This window comes from Chiloscyllium plagiosum, unplaced genomic scaffold (genome assembly GCF_037043375.1).
Source record: "Chiloscyllium plagiosum isolate Xiang-an unplaced genomic scaffold, Cpla_swu_hap1 HiC_scaffold_15, whole genome shotgun sequence".
In the NCBI taxonomy this organism is placed as follows: domain Eukaryota; kingdom Metazoa; phylum Chordata; class Chondrichthyes; order Orectolobiformes; family Hemiscylliidae; genus Chiloscyllium; species Chiloscyllium plagiosum.
In genome coordinates this window covers 75,411,717-75,429,790 of record NW_028270153.1, presented here as the reverse complement: position 1 = coordinate 75,429,790, position 18,074 = coordinate 75,411,717, and the positions used below count along the sequence as shown (strand labels likewise).

At 48.5% G+C, this 18,074-nt stretch overlaps 1 protein-coding gene across 1 annotated transcript in view; it reads right to left on the bottom strand.

Moving 5' to 3' along the window:
* The window catches only part of LOC148147694 (microtubule-actin cross-linking factor 1, isoforms 6/7-like), a 53,006-nt gene extending 39,978 nt beyond the window's left edge, over window positions 1-13,028 (bottom strand). The window contains exons 1-2 of the mRNA XM_087994628.1: window positions 12,959-13,028; window positions 3-234 (exon numbers count right to left, since the gene is read on the bottom strand). Of these exons, the coding sequence (XP_087850754.1) occupies window positions 3-71 (69 nt within the window). The 5' untranslated portion in view covers window positions 72-234; window positions 12,959-13,028. The remainder of the gene's footprint in view (window positions 1-2; window positions 235-12,958) is intronic.
* Window positions 13,029-18,074: the final 5,046 nt, after the last annotated feature.

Below are 18,074 nucleotides of genomic sequence, written 5' to 3'. Positions count from 1 at the left end.
GCCTCTGTTCCTGGCATCAGTTGATGGGCACTGGTTGTTTGCCAGCAGCTCCTTCCTCTGGGCAGTGACATTATCCAGAGCTCTCCGCAAACTGCCCAGCTTCTCAAAGATCAGTCGGTTTTCCTCGATCTGTTCTTGGATTCTCTCAGAGACACTGGGTATTCCTGGTGGATTCCACACTCGGTCCTGGATCTTCTGCAGCGAATCAGAAAGTACAGCCACCTGCTCCAAGAACTGGAAAAACAATCAATCAATCAGGGTTACTGTAGGCAACAGAGAAATGTCAGGAACAGAGAGTTCACAACTGATCCCTCCCAAGGGAAGATTCCTCAAGGAGGTCAATCCCTTATGAGGATTGATTCCTCAAAGAGGTTGATCCCTTGAGATTTTATTCTATCAAGGAAATGGATCCCTCAGGAGGATTATCCTGAGGGAGGTGGATCCTTCCAAGAGGTAGATCCATTGAGGAGGTAGATTTCTCAGGAGGTGGATCCCTCAGGAGGATGCTCCCTCACTCTCCTCCCAGCCCCAGAACCAGCTCAGGCCCAGGCCCTGAGGATGGACCGAGGAGTCGCTCTTCTTATTGGGAGATGGTTTGATATAGGATTCTGGGTAATCCAAGATGGAGGACGGGAAAAATCTCTGGCTGTAAGAGCTGCTCCTTTTTTTGAGGTATTTTAGGTGCTGGAGGTGATTTCCTCGAATTCCAGGAGCAGCAATTTCTGTTTTATATGCTGTTGCATTGTTTTGGAACTTTGGGAAAAAAAAGTCAAAACAACAGCAGTTTTAAAAGGGAGAAGAGCAGACAAAGGAAGCACATGGTGAGGTCAGTGCAGGAGAGAGAGAGAGAACCTGCACAGTTACTGCCTTTGCTGTTTGAATTCGTGTATCGCTGGACATCGGAGTGCATCTGGGAAAATTAACATACAGTGAATTTCACAACTAATCTTGGAGGATCTGTTGGGTGAAGTTCACAGCACAGAATAAGATAAGTTAATTGTTGTTTTAAGTCTGTCCAAGAGAAAGGCTACAGTAGTGAGTACAGTGGATTCTTTCTTGATTATATGTTTTTGGAGATAAGTCTCTTGATTAAACTTAAAATATAAGCCATAGCTATTAATTTAACCTGGGGCAGTGTTTGTAGAGGAATAAGACGGTGTTATTTTCTGGGTCTGTAGATTGTGAAGGAGCAAAAATGACCTTTGCAGTGATACGTACTTCTTGTCAGATGTGGGAGTTTAAAGAGAGTTTAAGGGTTACTGCGGACTATATCTGCCATAAATGCTGTTGGATGCGAATCTTATCAGATCAAGTAGATCGGTTGGAGAGACAGATAGAAGCGATGAGGAATTTGCAACAGCAACAGTATGTGATGGATGGCAGTTATAGGAAGGGGGGAAAGTCTCAGATACAGTCACATAGATGGGTTAACTCCAGGAAGGGTAAGAGAGGTAGGCAGCTCGAGCAGGAGTCTTTTGTGGATATACCCATTTCAAACAGGTATGCTGTTTTGGAAAATGTAGGGGGTGATGGATTCTCAGGGGAACGTAGCACCAACAGCCAAGTCTCTGGTATTAAGACTGGCTCTAATGCAACGAGGGGTACGTCGGCTTCCAAGAGATCAATTGTGTGAGGGGATTCTGTAGTCAGAGGTACAGACAGACGTTTCTGTGGCCATCAGAGAAAAAGCAGAATGGTGAGTTGCTTCCCTGGTGCCAGGATCAAGGATGTCTCAGAGAGGGTGCAGAATGTTCTCACGGGGGAGAGGGGCCAGCAGGAGGTCATTGTCCACATTAGAACCAATTACATAGGAAGGGAAAAGGTTGAGGTTCTGAAGGGAGATTACAGAGAGTTAGGCAGAAATTTAAAAAGGAGGTCCTCAAGGGTAGTAATATCTGGATTACTCCCAGTGCTACGAGCTAGTGAGGGCAGGAATAAGAGGATAGAGCAGATGAATGCATGTCTGAGGAGCTGGTGTATGGGAGAATGATTCACATTTTTAGATCATTGGAATCTCTTTTGGGGTAGAAGTGACCTGTACAAGAAGGACGGATTGCACCGAAATTGGAAGGGGACTAATATACTGGCAGGGAAATTTGCTAGAACTGCTTGGGAGGATTTAAACTAGTAAGGTGGGGGGGGTGGGACCCAGGGAGATAGTGAGGAAATAGATCAATCTGAGATGGGTACAGCTGAGAACAGAAGTGAATCAAACAGTCAGGGCAGGCAGGGACAAGGTAGGACTAATAAATTGAACTGCATTTATTTCAATGCAAGGGGCCTAACAGGGAAGGCAGATGAACTCAGGGCATGGTAAGGAACATGGGACTTGGATATCATAGCAATTACGGAAACATGGCTCAGGGATAGGCAGGACTGGCAGCTTAATGTTCCAGGATACAAATGCTACAGGAAGGATAGAAAGGGAGGCAAGAGAGGAGGGGGAGTGGCATTTTTGATAAGGGATAGCATTACAGCTGTGCTGAGGGAGGATATTCCCGGAAATACATCCAGGGAAGTTATTTGGGTGGAACTGAGAAATAAGAAAGGGATGACAGAACATAGAACATAGAAGAATACAGCGCAGTACAGGCCCTTTGGCCCTCGATGTTGCGCCGATCCAAGCCCACCTAACCTATACTAACCCACTATACTCCATATACCTATCCAATGCCCGCTTAAATGCCCATAAAGAGGGAGAGTCCACCACTGCTACTGGCAGGGCATTCCATGAACTTACGACTCGCTGAGTGAAGAACCTACCCCTAACTTCAGTCCTATATCTACCCCCCCTTAATTTAAAGCTATGCCCCCTTGTAATACCCGACTCCATACGCGGGAAAAGGTTCACACTGTCAACCCTATCTAACCCCCTAATCATCTTGTACACCTCAATCAAGTCACCCCTAAACCTTCTTTTCTCTAATGAAAACAGCCCCAAGTGTCTCAGTCTTTCCTCATACGATCTTCCTTCCATACCAGGCAACATCCTGGTAAACCTCCTCTGCACCCGTTCCAGTGCCTCCACATCCTTCCTATAGTATGGCGACCAAAACTGCACACAATATTCCAGATGCGGCCGCACCAGAGTCTTATACAACTGCATCATGACCTCAGGACTCCGGAACTCAATTCCTCTACCAATAAAAGCCAGTACGCCATATGCCTTCCTCACCGCACTATTTACCTGGGTGGCAACTTTCAGAGATCTGTGTACATGGACACCAAGATCCCTCTGCTCATCCACACTACCAAGTATCCGACCATTAGCCCAGTACCCCATCTTTTTGTTATTCTTCCCAAAGTGAATCACCTCACACTTAGCTACATTGAATTCCATTTGCCACCTTTCATTATTGGGATTGTATTATAGACCCCCAATAGTCAGAGGGAAATTGAGAAACAAACTTGTAACGAGATCTCAGCTATCTGTAAGAATAATAGGGTAGTTATGGTAGGGGATTTTAATTTTCCAAACATCGACTGGGACTGCTATAGTGTTAAAGGTTTAAATGGAGAGGAATATCTTAAGTGTGTACAAGACAATTTTCTGATTCAGTATGTGGATGTACCGACTAGAGAAAGTGCAAATCTTGACCTACTCTTGGGAAATAAGGCAGGGCAGGTGACTGAGGTGTCAGTGGGGGAGCACTTTGGGGCCAGTGACCATAATTCTATTCGTTTTAAAATAGTGATGGAAAAGGATAGACCCGATCTAAAAGTTGAAGTTCTAAATTAGAGAAAGGCCAATTTTGATGGTATTAGGCAAGAACTTTCAAAAGCTGATTAGAGGCAGATGTTTGCAGGTAAAGGGACGGCTGGAAAATGGGAAGCCTTCAGAAATGAGATAACAAGAATCCAGAGAAAGTATATTCCTGTCAGGGTGAAAGGGAAAGCTGGTAACTATAGGGAATGCTGGATGACTAAAGAAATTGAGGGTTTGGTTAAGAAAAAGAAGGAAGCATATGTCAGGTACAGACAGGGTAGATCGAGTGAATCCTTCGAAGAGTATAAAGGAAGTAGGAGTATACTTAAGAGGGAAATCAGGAGGGCAAAACGGGGACATGAGATAGCTTTGGCAAATACAGTTAAGGAGAATCCAAAGGGGTTTGACAAATATATTAAGGACAAAAGGGTAACTAGGGAGAGAATAGGGCCCCTCAAAGATCAGCAAGGCGGCCTTTGTGTGGAGCCACAGAAAATGGGGGAGATACTAAATGAATAATTTGCATCAGTATTTACTGTGGAAAAGGATATGGAAGATATAGACTGTAAGGAAATAGATGGTGACATCTTGCAAAATGTCCAGATTACAGAGGAGGAAATGCTGGATGTCTTGAAACGGTTAAAGGTGGATAAATCCCCAGGACCTGATCAGGTATACCCGAGAACTCTGTGGGAAGCTAGAGAAGTGATTGCTGGGCCTCTTGCTGAGATATTTGTCTCATCGATAGTCACAGGTGAGGTGCCGGAAGACTGGAGGTTGGCAAATGTGGTGCCACTGTTTAAGAAGAGTGGTAAGGACAAGCCAGGGAACTACAGACCAGTGAGCCTGACCTCGGTGGTGGGCAAGTTGTTGGAGGGAATCCTGAGGGATAGGATGTGCATGTATTTGGAAAGGCAAGGATTTATTCGGGATAGTCATCATGGCTTTGTGCGTGGGAAATCATGTCTCACAAACTTGATTGAGTTTTTTGAAGAAGTAACAAAGAGGATTGATGAGGGCTGAGCAGTAGATGTGATCTATATGGACTTCAGTAAGGCATTCAACAAGGTTCCCCATGAGAGACTGATTAGCAAGGTTAGATCTCATGGAATACAGGGAGAACTAGCTATTTGGATACAGAACTGGCTCAAAGGTAGAAGACAGAGGGTGGTGATGGAGGGTTGTTTTTCAGACTGGAGGCCTGTGACCAGTGCAGTGCCACAAGGATTGGTGCTAGGTCCTCTACGTTTTGTCATTTACATAAATGATTTGGATGCGAGCATAAGAGGTACAGTTAGTAAGTTTGCAGATGACACCAAAATTGGAGGTGTACTGGACAGCGAAGAAGGTTACCTCAGATTACAACAGGATCTTGACCAGATGGGCCAATGGGCTGAGAAATGGCAGATGGAGTTTAATTCAGATAAATGCGAGGTGCTGCATTTTGGGAAAGCAATTCTTAGCAGGACTTATACAATTAATGGTAAGGTCCTAGGGAGTGAACAAAGAGACCTTGGAGTGCAGGTTCATAGCTCCTTGAAAGTGGAGTCGCAGGGAGATATGATAGTGAAGATGGTTTCGTATGCTTTCCTTTATTGGTCAGAGTATTGAGTACAGGAGTTGGGAGGTCATGTGGGCTGTACAGGACATTGGTTAGGCCACTGTTGGAATATTGCGTGCAAATCTGGTCACCTTCCCATCGGAAAGATGTTGTGAAACTTGAAAGGGTTCAGAAAAGATTTACAAGGATGTTGCCAGAGTTGGAGGATTTGAGCTACAGGGAGAGGCTGAACAGGCTGCGGCTGTTTTCCCTGGAGCGTTGGAGGCTGAGGGGTGACCTTATAGAGGTATACAAAATTATGAGGGACATGGATAGGATATGATTTGGAGATGCCGGTGTTGGACTGGTGTGTACAAAGTTAAAAAATCACGCAACACCAGGTTATAGTCCAACAGGTTTAATTGGAAGCACACTAGCTTTTGGAGCGACGCTCCTTCATCAGGTGGTTGTGGAGGGCTCAATCCTAACAGAATTTATAGCAAATATTTACAGTGTGGTGTAACTGAAATTATACATTGAAAAATTGATTATCTGTTAAGCCTTTCATCTGTTGGAATACAGTGATAGTTTCACTTCTTTCATGTGTAAATCACAAAACCTTTTTTTAAAAAAGTTGCATTCCCGGGTTAGCTGGTAACAATGGGTGATAGCTAGACAATATGTTGAAGGTGTTGGCCCCAGTGTTCTCTGTCTATGCCATGATGTTTAGATTGATTCTAATCTAAAAAGTCAGATAACGGAGTTTTACATAAATTCATGCAGTTTTTGAGCTCAGAGTTCTACATGAATGCATCTAGTTTTTGAGCAAAGTACAATGTAACCCTACAAGTACAAATTCACCCCACAAAATATATGTGTGCATATGGGTCTTTGTCTGTCTGCGTGTGTGTGTGTCTGAAAAATGTTTTGCTGGAAAAGCGCAGCAGGTCAGGCAGCATCAAAGGAGCAGGAGAATCGCGTTTCGGGCATGAGCCCTTCTTCAGAGGCCTCACCTTCATCCCCTTACGCTCCCAGATTAACGAGTTCAACACACGGTGAGACATTGAACAATTCTTCCACTGCCTTCACTTCCACGCCCACTTCTCCAACCAGGACTCCCGCCCACCCTCTGACAACCCCTTCTCCCGCCTCCCAACACACCCCATCCACCTGGACACCCGTGCTGGCCTCTTACCTGCCCTCGATCTCTTCATAGCCAACTGTCGCCTCAACCTCTATACTGCTCTCACCCACTCCAACCTCTCAACCTCGCATGTACAGCCCTTCACTCCCTCCGTTCCAGCCACAACCTCACTATCAAACCGGGAGACAAGGGAGGCGCGGTAGTAGTTTGGTGCACAGACCTTTACACTGCTGAGGCTAAATGCCAGCTCGCGGACACCTCTTCCTACTGCCCCCTTGACCATGACCCCACCTCCCACCACCAAACCATCATCTCCCAGACCGTCCATAACCTCATCACCTCAGGGGATCTCCCATCCACCGCCTCCCACCTCATAGTCCCACAACCCTGCACCGCCCGTTTCTACCGCCTGCCCAAAATCCACAAACCTGACTGCCCCGGCCGACCCACTGTCTCCGCCTGCTCCTGCCCCACCGAACTGATCTCCGCATACCTCGACACGGTCCTGTCCCCCTTAGTCCAAGAACTTCCCACCTACGTTTGGGACACCACCCACACCCTCCACCTCCTCCATGATTTTCGCTTCTCCGGCCCCCAACGCCTTATCTTCACCATGGACATCCATCCCTGTACACCTCCATCCCCCATCACGAAGGTCTCAAAGCCCTCCGCTTCTTCCTTTCCCGCCGAACCAACAAGTACCCTTTCACTGACACCCTCCTTCAACTGACTGAACTGGTCCTCACTCTGAACAATTTCTCTTTCCAATCCTCACACTTCCTCCAAACCAAAGGCGTAGCCATGGGCACCCGCATGGGCCCCAATTATGATTAGATTAAATTACTTAGTGTGGAAACAGGCCCTTCGGCCCAACAAGTCCACACCGACCCGCCGAAGCGCAACTCACCCTGACCCATGCACCTACATTTACCCCTTCACCTAACACTACGGGCAATTTAGCATGGCCAATTCACCTAACCTGCACATCTTTGGACTGTGGGAGGAAATTGGAGCACCCGGAGGAAACCCACGCAGACACGGGGAGAATGTGCAAACTCCACACAGAGAGTCGCCTGAGGCGGGAATTGAACCCGGGTCTCTGGCACTGTGAGACAGCAGTGCTAACCACTGTGCCACCATGCCTGCCTCTTCGACGGATATGTGCACCAGTCCATCTTCCGCAGCTACACTGGCACCATCTCCCACCGTTTCCTCCGCTACATCGATGACTGTATTGGCGCAGCCTCATGCTCCCACGAGGAGGTTGAACAGTTCATCCACTTTCCTAACACCTTCCACCCCAACCTCAAATTTACCTGGACCATCTCAGACTCCTCCCTCCCCTTCCAATACCTCTCCATTTCGATCACGGGCGACCGACACAACACGGACGTTTATTATAAACCGACTGACTCCCACAGCGACCTAGATTACACCTCCTCCCACCCTGCCCCCTGTAAAAACGCCATCCCATATTCCCAATTCCTTCGCCTCCGCCACATCTGCCCTCAGGAGGACCAATTCCAATACCAAACAACCCAGATGGCCTCCTTCTTCAAAGACCACAATTTTCCCTCAGACGTGGTTGACGATACTCTCCACCGCATCTCCTCCACTTCCTGCTCCTCCGCCCTTGAACCCTGCCCCTCCAATCGCCACCTGGACAGAACCCCACTGGTCCTCATCTACCACCCCACCAACCTCCAGATACATCTTATCATCCTCCGTCATTTCCGCCACCTCCAAACAGACCCCACCACGAGGGATTTATTTCCCTCCCCTCCCCTATCAGCATTCCGGAAAGACCACTCCTTCCCCCAAGTCCCTCGTCAGGTCCACACCCCCCACCAACCCAACCTCCATATCTGGCACCTTCCCCTGCAACCGCAAGAAATGCAAAGCTTGTAGCCACACTTCCCTCCAAGGCCCCAAGGGATCCTTCCATATCTGTCACAAATTCACCTGCACCTCCACACACATCATTTGCTGCATCCGCTACACCCCATGTGGCCTCCTCTACATTGGGGAGACAGGCCGCGTACTTGCAGAATGTTTCAGAGAACACTTCTGGGACACCCGCACCAACCAACCCAACTGCCCCGTGGCTGAACACTTTTACTCCCCCTCCCACTCCGCCAAGGACATGCAGGTCCTTGGCCTCCTCCATCGCCAGACCATGGCAACACGACGCCTGGAGGAAGAGCGCCTCATCTTCCGCCTAGGAGCCCTCCAACCACACGGAATGAATGTAGCTTCCTCATTTCCCCATTCCCCCCTTTTCTCAGTCCCAACCCTCGGACTCAGCACCGCCTTCTTGACCTGCAATCTTCTTCCCAACCTCTCCGGCCTATCGATTCACCTGCACCTCCACACACATCATCTATTGCATCCTCTGCACCCGATGTGGCCTCCTCTATATTGGGGAGACAGGCCGCCTACTTGCGGAGCGTTTCAGAGAACACCTCTGGGACACCCGGACCAACCAACCCAACCACCCTGTGGCTCAACATTTCAATTCCCCCTCCCACTCCACCAAGGATATGCAGGTCTTTGGACTCCTCCATCGCCAGACCACAACAAAACGACGGTTGGAGGAAGAGCGCCTCATCTTCCACCTAGGAACCCTCCAACCACAAGGGATGAACTCAGATTTCATCAGTTTCCTCATTTCCCCTCCCCCCACCTTGTCTCAGTCTAATCCATCGAATTCAGCACCGCCTTCCTAACCTGCAATCTTCTTCCCGACCTCTCCGCCCCCACCCCAGTCTGACCTATCACCCTCACCTTGACCTCTTTCCACCTATCACATTTCTGACGCCCCTCCCCCAAGTCCCTCCTCCCTACCTTTTATCTTAGCCTGCTGGACAAACTTTCCTCATTCCTGAAGAAGGGCTTATGCCCGAAACATCGATTCTCCTGTTCCCTGCATGCTGCCTGACCTGCTGCGCTTTTCCAGCAACACATTTTCAGCTCTGATCTCCAGCATCTGCAGACCTCACTTTCTCCTCTCCAGCCTATCACTCTCACCTTAACCTCCTTCCACCTATCGCATTCCCAATGCCCCTCCCCCAAGTCCCTCCTCCCTACCTTTTATCTTAGCCTGCTTGGCACACCCTTCACATTCCTGAAGAAGGGCTTATGCCTGAAACGTCGATTCTCCTGCTGCTTGGATGGTACCTGACCGGTTGCGCTTTTCCAGCAACACATTTTTCAGCTCTGATCTCCAGCATCTGCAGTCCTCACTTTCTCCTGTGCAAGGAACTGTTCCCAGTCCACTTTGGCCAGTAAAATATGCCTCCCCCCATCCAAAGCGTCTTTTGCAAGCCATCTTTTCACTTGTCCTTAAATAATTTGAACCATGTTGTTTTCACTATCACGAAAATGTTTCCCCACTGCTACATCAAACACTCATCCAGCTTCTTTCCCCAGAATCAGAGGCAGCACTGTACTGTCCTATGTTGCTACAAAAAAACTCTCCTGGATTACATTCCAAGAAATCACCCAGTCTAAACCCTTTCACTTGGTACTTCTGACTGCAGACTGTCATAAATGCTTAGCCTTATCTTTGCACTGATGTGCTAGGGTCCTCCACAATTGAGGATGGAGATATTTGTACAGCCTTCTCCTCCAGGGAGTTGTTTAGTTGTCTGCCTCTATTCATGACCAGACATAGCAAAGTTCAGAGCTTAGGTGTGAACTGTTGGTTGTGAAGTCACTTGGCCCTGTCTATCATTGTGTGCAATTCTGGTCTCCCTCCTATCAGAAGGATGTTGTGAAACTTGAAAGGGTTCAGAAAAGATTTACAAGGTTGTTGCCAGGATTGCAGGGTTTGAGCTACAGGGAAAGGCTGAATAGACTGGGACTGTTTTCCCAGGAGTGTCAGAGGCTGAAGGGTGTCCTTATAAAATCACGAGGGACATGGAAAGAGTAAATAGACAAGGTCTTTTCCACAGGGTGGGTGGGTCCACAACTAGAGGACATAGGTTTAGGGTGAGAGGGGAAAGTCTTAAAAGGGGTATAAGGGGGAACCTTTTCCCACACAGGGTGTTGTGTGTATGGAATGAGCTGCCAGAGGAAGTAGTGGAGGCTGATACAATGACATTCAAAAGGCATCTGGATGGGTATATGAACAGGAAGGGTTTAGAGGGATATGGGCCAAGTGCTGGCAAATGGGACTAGATTAGATTAGGATATCTGGTTGGCATGGGTGAGTTAGACTGAAGGGTCTGTTCTGGATCAGTGGTGCTGGAAGAGCACAGCAATTCCGGGAACCCCGCACTGCCCGGTTCTACCTCCTTCCCAAGATCCACAAGCCTGACCATCCTGGCCGACCCATTGTCTCAGCATGCTCCTGCCCCACTGAACTCATCTCTATCTACCTCAACACTGTCCTATCCCCCTTAGTCCAGGAACTCCCCACACACGTTCAAGACACCACCCACGCCCTCCACCTCCTCCAAGACTTCCGTTTCCCCGACGCCTCATCTTCACCATGGATATCCAATCCCTCTACACCTCCATCCGCCATGACCAGGGCCTCCAAGGCCTCCGTTTTTTCCTCTCCAGACGTCCCCAACAGTACCCTTCCACCGACACTCTCATTCGTTTGGCCGAACTGGTCCTCACCCTTAACAATTTCTCCTTTGAATCCTCCCACTTCCTCCAGACCGAAGGGGTAGCCATGGGCACACGTATGGGCCCCAGCTATGCCTGTCTCTTTGTTGGCTACGTAGAACAGTTGATCTTCCGTAATTACACCGGCACCACTCCCCACCTCTTCTTCCGCTACATTGATGACTGCATTGGCGGCACCTCGTGCTCCCGTGAGGAGGTTGAGCAATTCATCAACTTCCACCCTGACCTTAAATTTACCTGGAGGAGAAAGTGAGGTCTGCAGATGCTGGAGATCAGAGCTGAAAATGTGTTGCTGGAAAAGCGCAGCAGGTCAGGCAGCATCCAGGGAACAGGGATGTTTCGGGCATAATTCCTGAAGAAGGGCTTATGCCCAAAACGTCCCTGTTCCCTGGATGCTGCCTCACCTGCTGCGCTTTTCCAGCAACACATTTTCAGCTTAAATTTACCTGGACCATCTCTGACACCTCCCTCCCCTTCCTGGACCTCTCCATCTCCATTAGTGACGACCGACTTGACACTGACATTTTTTACAAACCCACCGACTCCCACAGCTACCTGGATTACACCTCTTCCCACCCTACCTCTTGCAAAAATGCCATCCCGTATTCCCAATTCCTCCGCCTCCGCCGTATCTCCTCCCAGGAGGACCAGTTCCACCATAGAACACATCAGATGGCCTCCTTCTTTAGAGACCGCAATTTCCCTTCCCACGTGGTTAAAGATGCCCTCCAACGCATCTCGTCCACATCACGCACCTCCGCCCTCAGACCCCACCCCTCCAACCGTAACAAGGACAGAAAGCCCCTGGTGCTCACCTTCCACCCTACAAACCTCCGCATTAACCAAATCATCCATCGACATTTCCGCCACCTCCAAAAAGACCCCACCACCAGGGATATATTTCCCTCCCCACCCCTTTCCGCCTTCCGCAAAGACCGTTCCCTCCGTGACTACCTGGTCAGGTCCACGTCCCCCTACAACCCACCCTCCCATCCTGGCACTTTCCCCTGCCACCGCAGGAATTGTAAAACCTGTGCCCACACCTCCTCCCTCACCTCTATCCAAGGCCCTAAAGGAGCCTTCCACATCCACTCATTACCTGCACATCCACTCATATCATTTATTGTATCCGTTGCTCCCGATGCGGTCTCCTCTACATTGGGGAGACTGGGCGCCTCCTAGCAGAGCGCTTTAGGGAACATCTCCAAGACACCCGCACCAATCAACCAAATCGCCCCATGGCTCAACATTTCAACTCCCCCTCCCACTCTGCCGAGGATATGGAGGTCCTGGACCTCCTTCACCGCCGCTCCCTTACCACTAGACGCCTGGAGGAAGAACGCCTCATCTTCCGCCTCGGAACACTTCAACCCCAGGGCATCAATGTGGATTTCAACAGCTTCCTCATTTCCCCTTCCCCCACCTCATCCTAGTTTCTAACCTCCAGCAACATGATCCCCTTGACTTGTCCGGACTTCTCCAACCTGCCCAGCTCCTTTTCCACCTATCCACTCCACCCTCTCCTCCCTGACCTATCACCTTCATCTCCTTCCCCACTGAACTATTGTACTCTATGCTACTCTCTCCCCACCCCCACCCTCCTCTAGCTTATCTCTCCATGCTTCAGGCTCTCTGCCTTTATTCCGGATGAAGGGCTTTTGCCCGAAACGTCGATTTCGAAGCTTTTCGGATGCTGCCTGAATTGCTGTGCTCTTCCAGCACCACTGATCCAGAAGGAGGAAGCTATGTGCCTTAGGGTCAGCTCAGTAAGTGGTGTTGCTGCCAAGCCATTCTTGGTGGTTAACATTGAAATGTCCCACAGCCTCCCTGACATTACAAGTGCTGGGCATCGCTTTTCCAATTAATTTTCTTCCCGTGGGCCCCACATTTCTGGTTGGTGCTTTATTCTCTCCCTGACTCTCTGAGTACTCACCCTTGTCTCCTCTATGGCCTCCCATTGATCACCCGAGCGCTCGCGACTTTAATTTTAGCGCCAAGACCAACCGTCAGATCCCGTCTCCATGGCAACTCCCGCCACGAACCGGCGGCGGGTATTTAAGGCGCGGCCGGTAACGCCCTTTCCCCAGAGACGGCCCCGTGCGGGAGACAGAGAGATTTAAAAAGTAGAGATTAAATTAAACAAAGAGGGTGGGGCCTGGGGAAAGGCGGCGTGTGGCCGCCAGAAAAAGACAAATTTTGAAGCAAAACGTATCCCCGAGCGGGAACGGGGCTGGAGAGGCTGGGGCTGGAGTTTGGGGGCTAACCCCCTGAAAAATCCCCCAAAACGAGTACTCTCTGCGGTCAGACACGGGAAACAAATCCCCATTTCAGCGACTCTTGACTGCAACAAAACAGGACACAGCCAGGAGAAAGGTCATAAATATCTGAGAAAGGAACCAGGAACTGCCTTGAAGCCGTTAAACTTTTCAGGGGCAGGTCCGCAGTGGGACACCCTTGTCAAAGACAAAGCCGAGGGGCTGAATGGCCTCGTGGTTGCTATAGTCCTGTATGACTTGAGTGGGAGGGAAAATACTGAAACTGTTGGGAAGTTGAGAAATTCACTGAATTGATTCTGCTTTAATGTGACAACATGGGGGGGGGGAGAAGAAACTTGTGATAGGTAGTTTCAATGTTATCTACTGAAAATTCACAGGCTTCTATTGATAGTGAGTTTTGAGAAGATGTGTATATTGATATAGAGACTCTTTATGTGACCCAATAATGCTGTAGTTAGCTGAACTTAGGACAGTTTTTAAAACTCAACAAGAGATAGCCAGAGACTATTTCCCAGGGCAGAAATGGCTAACACGAGAGGTCATAGTTTTAAGCTGGTTGGAGGAAAGTATAGAGATGTCAGAGGCGGGTTCTTTACACAGAGAGTTGTGAGAGCATGGAATGTGTTGCCAGAAGCAGTTGTGGAAGCAAGATCATTGGGGACATTTAAGAGACTGCTGGACATACATATGGTCACAGAAATTTGAGGGTGAATACATGAGGATTCATGGTCAGCACAACATCGTGGGCTGAAGGGCCTGTTCTGTGCTGTACTGTTCTATGTTCTAGATCCCACCCACTTAAGCCTGACCCCCAGTTTAATGTATCACCTTTTTACAAAAGCTGGCTTTTACTGCAACTAGTGGAGTTCAGTACTCTGATTTGAAATAATATTTCTCATAAAATTGTGTTGGTAATGAAAACTGGCCACAAGCAAGAGCAAAAGGCTGGGGAGACAGGACTTTGTCTCATTCTAGGATATGACACTATTCTGTCCTAGTTATAATAAGAAAATTTGGGGTTTTAAAGTGAAATACATAAGATGATGTTTGCCCACTCAACCTTGTGTTAATGTCACAAGCGTTTGGCAACTAGGCTAGTTAAAAGTCAGACAACACCAGGTTATAGCCCAACAGGCTTATTTGGTAGTAGCAGCTTTTGCTGCTCCATCAGGTAACTGTGGAGCAGAATCATAAGACACAGAATCTATAGCAAAAGATTAGTGTCATACAACTGAAAAGATTCATTGACCAAACTTAGATTTCACTTTTAGAATGAGTCGCAGATTTTGGTTCATTAATTACTAAATTCCATTTAGACTAATCTAACTCAAGGTTTTTGTCTGGGGACACTGGTTCAAATATAACAATGACAGCTGGTGGAAATTGAAAGCTAATCCTAATGATGATGTCCTGAACACTTTATTTTTAAGTGAAAAGACCCATCTGGTTCACCAATGACCCTTTTTTAAAAGAGGGCATGGCTTTATTTGGTCTGGTCTGTGTGTCCTACAGCAATGTGGTTGACTGTCCTCTGACATGGATTAACAATTCCTGCAACACAAGTGTAAGGGGAGATGAGAAAAAAATCTTAAATGCTGACCTTGCCAGCAACATTCCATGGATAAGGTTCTACAGATTCCAGCTTGGGGGTAGGCAGTAACAAACTAAGGGGACAGCATAAAAAAGGCTGACCACCCAAAACTGCATAGAAGAGACAAAGATGTCACAAGTGTCTTAGTTGATATGTGCTTCAATATATAGGAGAAAGTGGCATTTCTATCACTTGTATGAAAAGCAGAGTCTCTCATCTGACCCCAGTGGATACTGGTTTTAAGGTGGTGTCTGCAATACATTCTCTCATGGTTCAGACCCATTGCAGGCATCAATGTAACAAGACTTGAGGACAGAAATGCATTCAAAAATCTAAGCAATAGACAGGATGTGGCCACTCTAGTCATCCCAGTAAGGCTATCAAAATATCTCTAGAAGGATTTCTCCCAATACAGTGATTATTTTAGTTGTAACAATGCTGGAAACCATCATAGTGTAGTCTGTCTTGAATTTGTTTCTCCTGATCTTTCAAAAACACCAGAAGAAATGGATGACATAGGACCCAGTTTTCACCTTCTCCAATGCCTGTGAATAACTGGAGGCGTGGAAATGAAAAGATGTAGGTTCCAATAAAGTCGAATTGATCACATACACATCATTTGGGCGGCATGGTGGCACAGTGGTTAGCACTGCTGCCTCACAGCGCCAGAGACCCGGGTTCAATTCCCGACTCAGGCGACTGACTGTGTGGAGTTTGCACATTCTCCCCGTGTCTGCATGGGTTTCCTCCGGGTGCTCCGGTTTCCTCCCACAGTCCAAAGATGTGCACGTCAGGTAAATTGGCCATGCTGAATTGCCTGTAGTGTTGGGTAGGGGGGTGGGTGTACGGGAGTGGGTGGGTTGCGCTTCGGCGGGTCGGTGTGGGCTTGTTGGGCCGAAGGGCCTGTTTCTGTGCTGTGGGTAGTCTAATCTAATCTAATTTGGGATTTAGTAAAAATCAATCATGGGCTGTAGATGTCACTGGCCAAGCCAGCATTTATTACCCACTCTTAACTGCCCTCTTAACTGTCAAATCACTTTGCTATGGGTCTGGAGTCAGTTTATGAATTGGCAATTATGGGTTACTTTGCCATCGTTTTGCATGTTGCCCACAAGGACTTCTGGCTGACAAAGGGACACTGCTCATGTTCAGCTGATTGCGACTATTGCAAGATGCTCCTCCATAATCCCCTTTGAGTCTGAATCAAAACCATTTCAAAGGTTTTGTCTCATTCCACTTATCCGAAGATGTATATTTGACACCCTCTGAAATGGTTCTGGTAAATATTTTGGGCAACTCCTTTTGTGTTTTGGATACCCAAGCGGTCTGTGAATTACACTCTGACCTGCAATGCATAATACAAATGCTGGAAAAGTCTGTACTGCATCACTTGAAGTGCATGCTATAACAGTTTATCTAGTCCTGGATGGTGTTGCACATCAACTGTTGGAGTGTACTTCTTCTCTAAAGCATAGAGAGTTCCATTACACTAGTACCACAATCCTATGCATCAATTAGCAATATTCTTGTGACATGTTTGCAAGTAACAAATTTATTTATTTAAGCTGCTAACCATCCCTTCTGTCCAGGTCTGAACAATAGATTTCTTTTTAAACATCTTCACCATTTTTCTCGTCTCCTTTCCTGGGTTTGGGTCAGTCCTACAGCACAGATTTTTTTATTTCAAAAATATACTTTATTCATAAAATAATTTGATGATCTATACATTTGGTCACGCCATACATACGTAAACATTTACATACAGAGATCAGAATTTATCATTTTTATATACAGGTCTGTACGTTTATCAATCCTATGTCCATATGTTTAGCTGAGGCGCCAGCAGAGCCCAAATGACTGCGTGGGCCCCCTGTTCTTCTTAGGCAGGCAGATGTTAGACGGTGGTCTTTCCCCACCATGCTTTGGCGGCAGTTGCCCCAAGCTTCAGCGCGTCCCTCAACACGTAGTCCTGGACCTTGGAATGTGCCGGTCTACAACGCTCAGTCGGGGTCAACTCCTTCAGCTGGAAGATCAGCAGGTTTCGGACCACCAAGAGAGCGTCCTTCGCCGAGTTGATGATCCTCCAGGCGCAGTTGATCATCTCGGTGTGCGTCCCGGGGAACAGGCCGTAGAGCACGGAGTCCCGCATCACAGCGCTGCTCGGGACGAACCTCGACAAACACCACTGCATTTCTCTCCAGACTTCCTCTGCATAGGCACATTCCAGAAGGAGGTGTGTGACAGTCTCGTCCCCCCCCCCCCCCCCCCCGCAGCCGCTTCGAGGGAAGCGTGCGGTGCGGCAGAGAGTCCGGGCGTGCATAAAGGATCTCACAGGCAGAGCCCTTCTCACCACCAGCCAAGCCATGTCTTGCTGCTTGTTGGGAAGTTCTGGCGATGAGGCAATCTGCCAAATGGCTTTGACCGTCTGGTCAGGAAACCGCTCGACAGGATCCGCCCTCTCCTTTTCCCGAAGGGTCTCAAGGACACTACGTGCTGACCACTTCCTGATGGACCTTTGGTCAAAGGTGTTTTTCTTCATAAATTTCTCCACGAAGGACAGGTGGTACGGAACGGTCCAACTACTCTGAGCGTTCCGTGGCAGCGAGGCCAGGCCCATCCTTCGCAACACCGGGGACAGGTAGAACCTCAGTACGTAGTGACACTTGGTGTTTGCGTACTGGGGATCCACGCACAGCTTGATGCAGCCACACACAAAGGTGGCCATCAGGGTGAGGGTGGCATTGGGTGTGTTTTTTCCCCCATTGCACCGGTCTTTGTACATTACATCGCTTTGGACCTGGCCCATGTTTGATCTCCACACGAAGTGGAAGATGGCCCGGGTGACTGCGGCGGCACAGGTTCTGGGGATAGGCCACACCTGTGCCACGTATAACAATACTGAGAGTACCTTACACCTGATGACCAGGTTTTTACCCGCGATGGAGAGTGACCGTTGCTCCCATCTGCCCAGTTTCTGTCTCACCTTCCTGATCCGCTCCTCCCAGGCCTTGGCGCACGCCCCAGCCCCCCCCTGAACCAAATACCCAGCACCTTCAGGTGGTCAGTCCTGACGGTGAAGGGGATGGAGGATTGGTCGGCCCAGTTCCCGAAGAGCATGGCTTCGCTCTTGCCTCGGTTTACCTTGGCCCCCGAGGCCCGTTCGAACTGGTCACAGATGCACA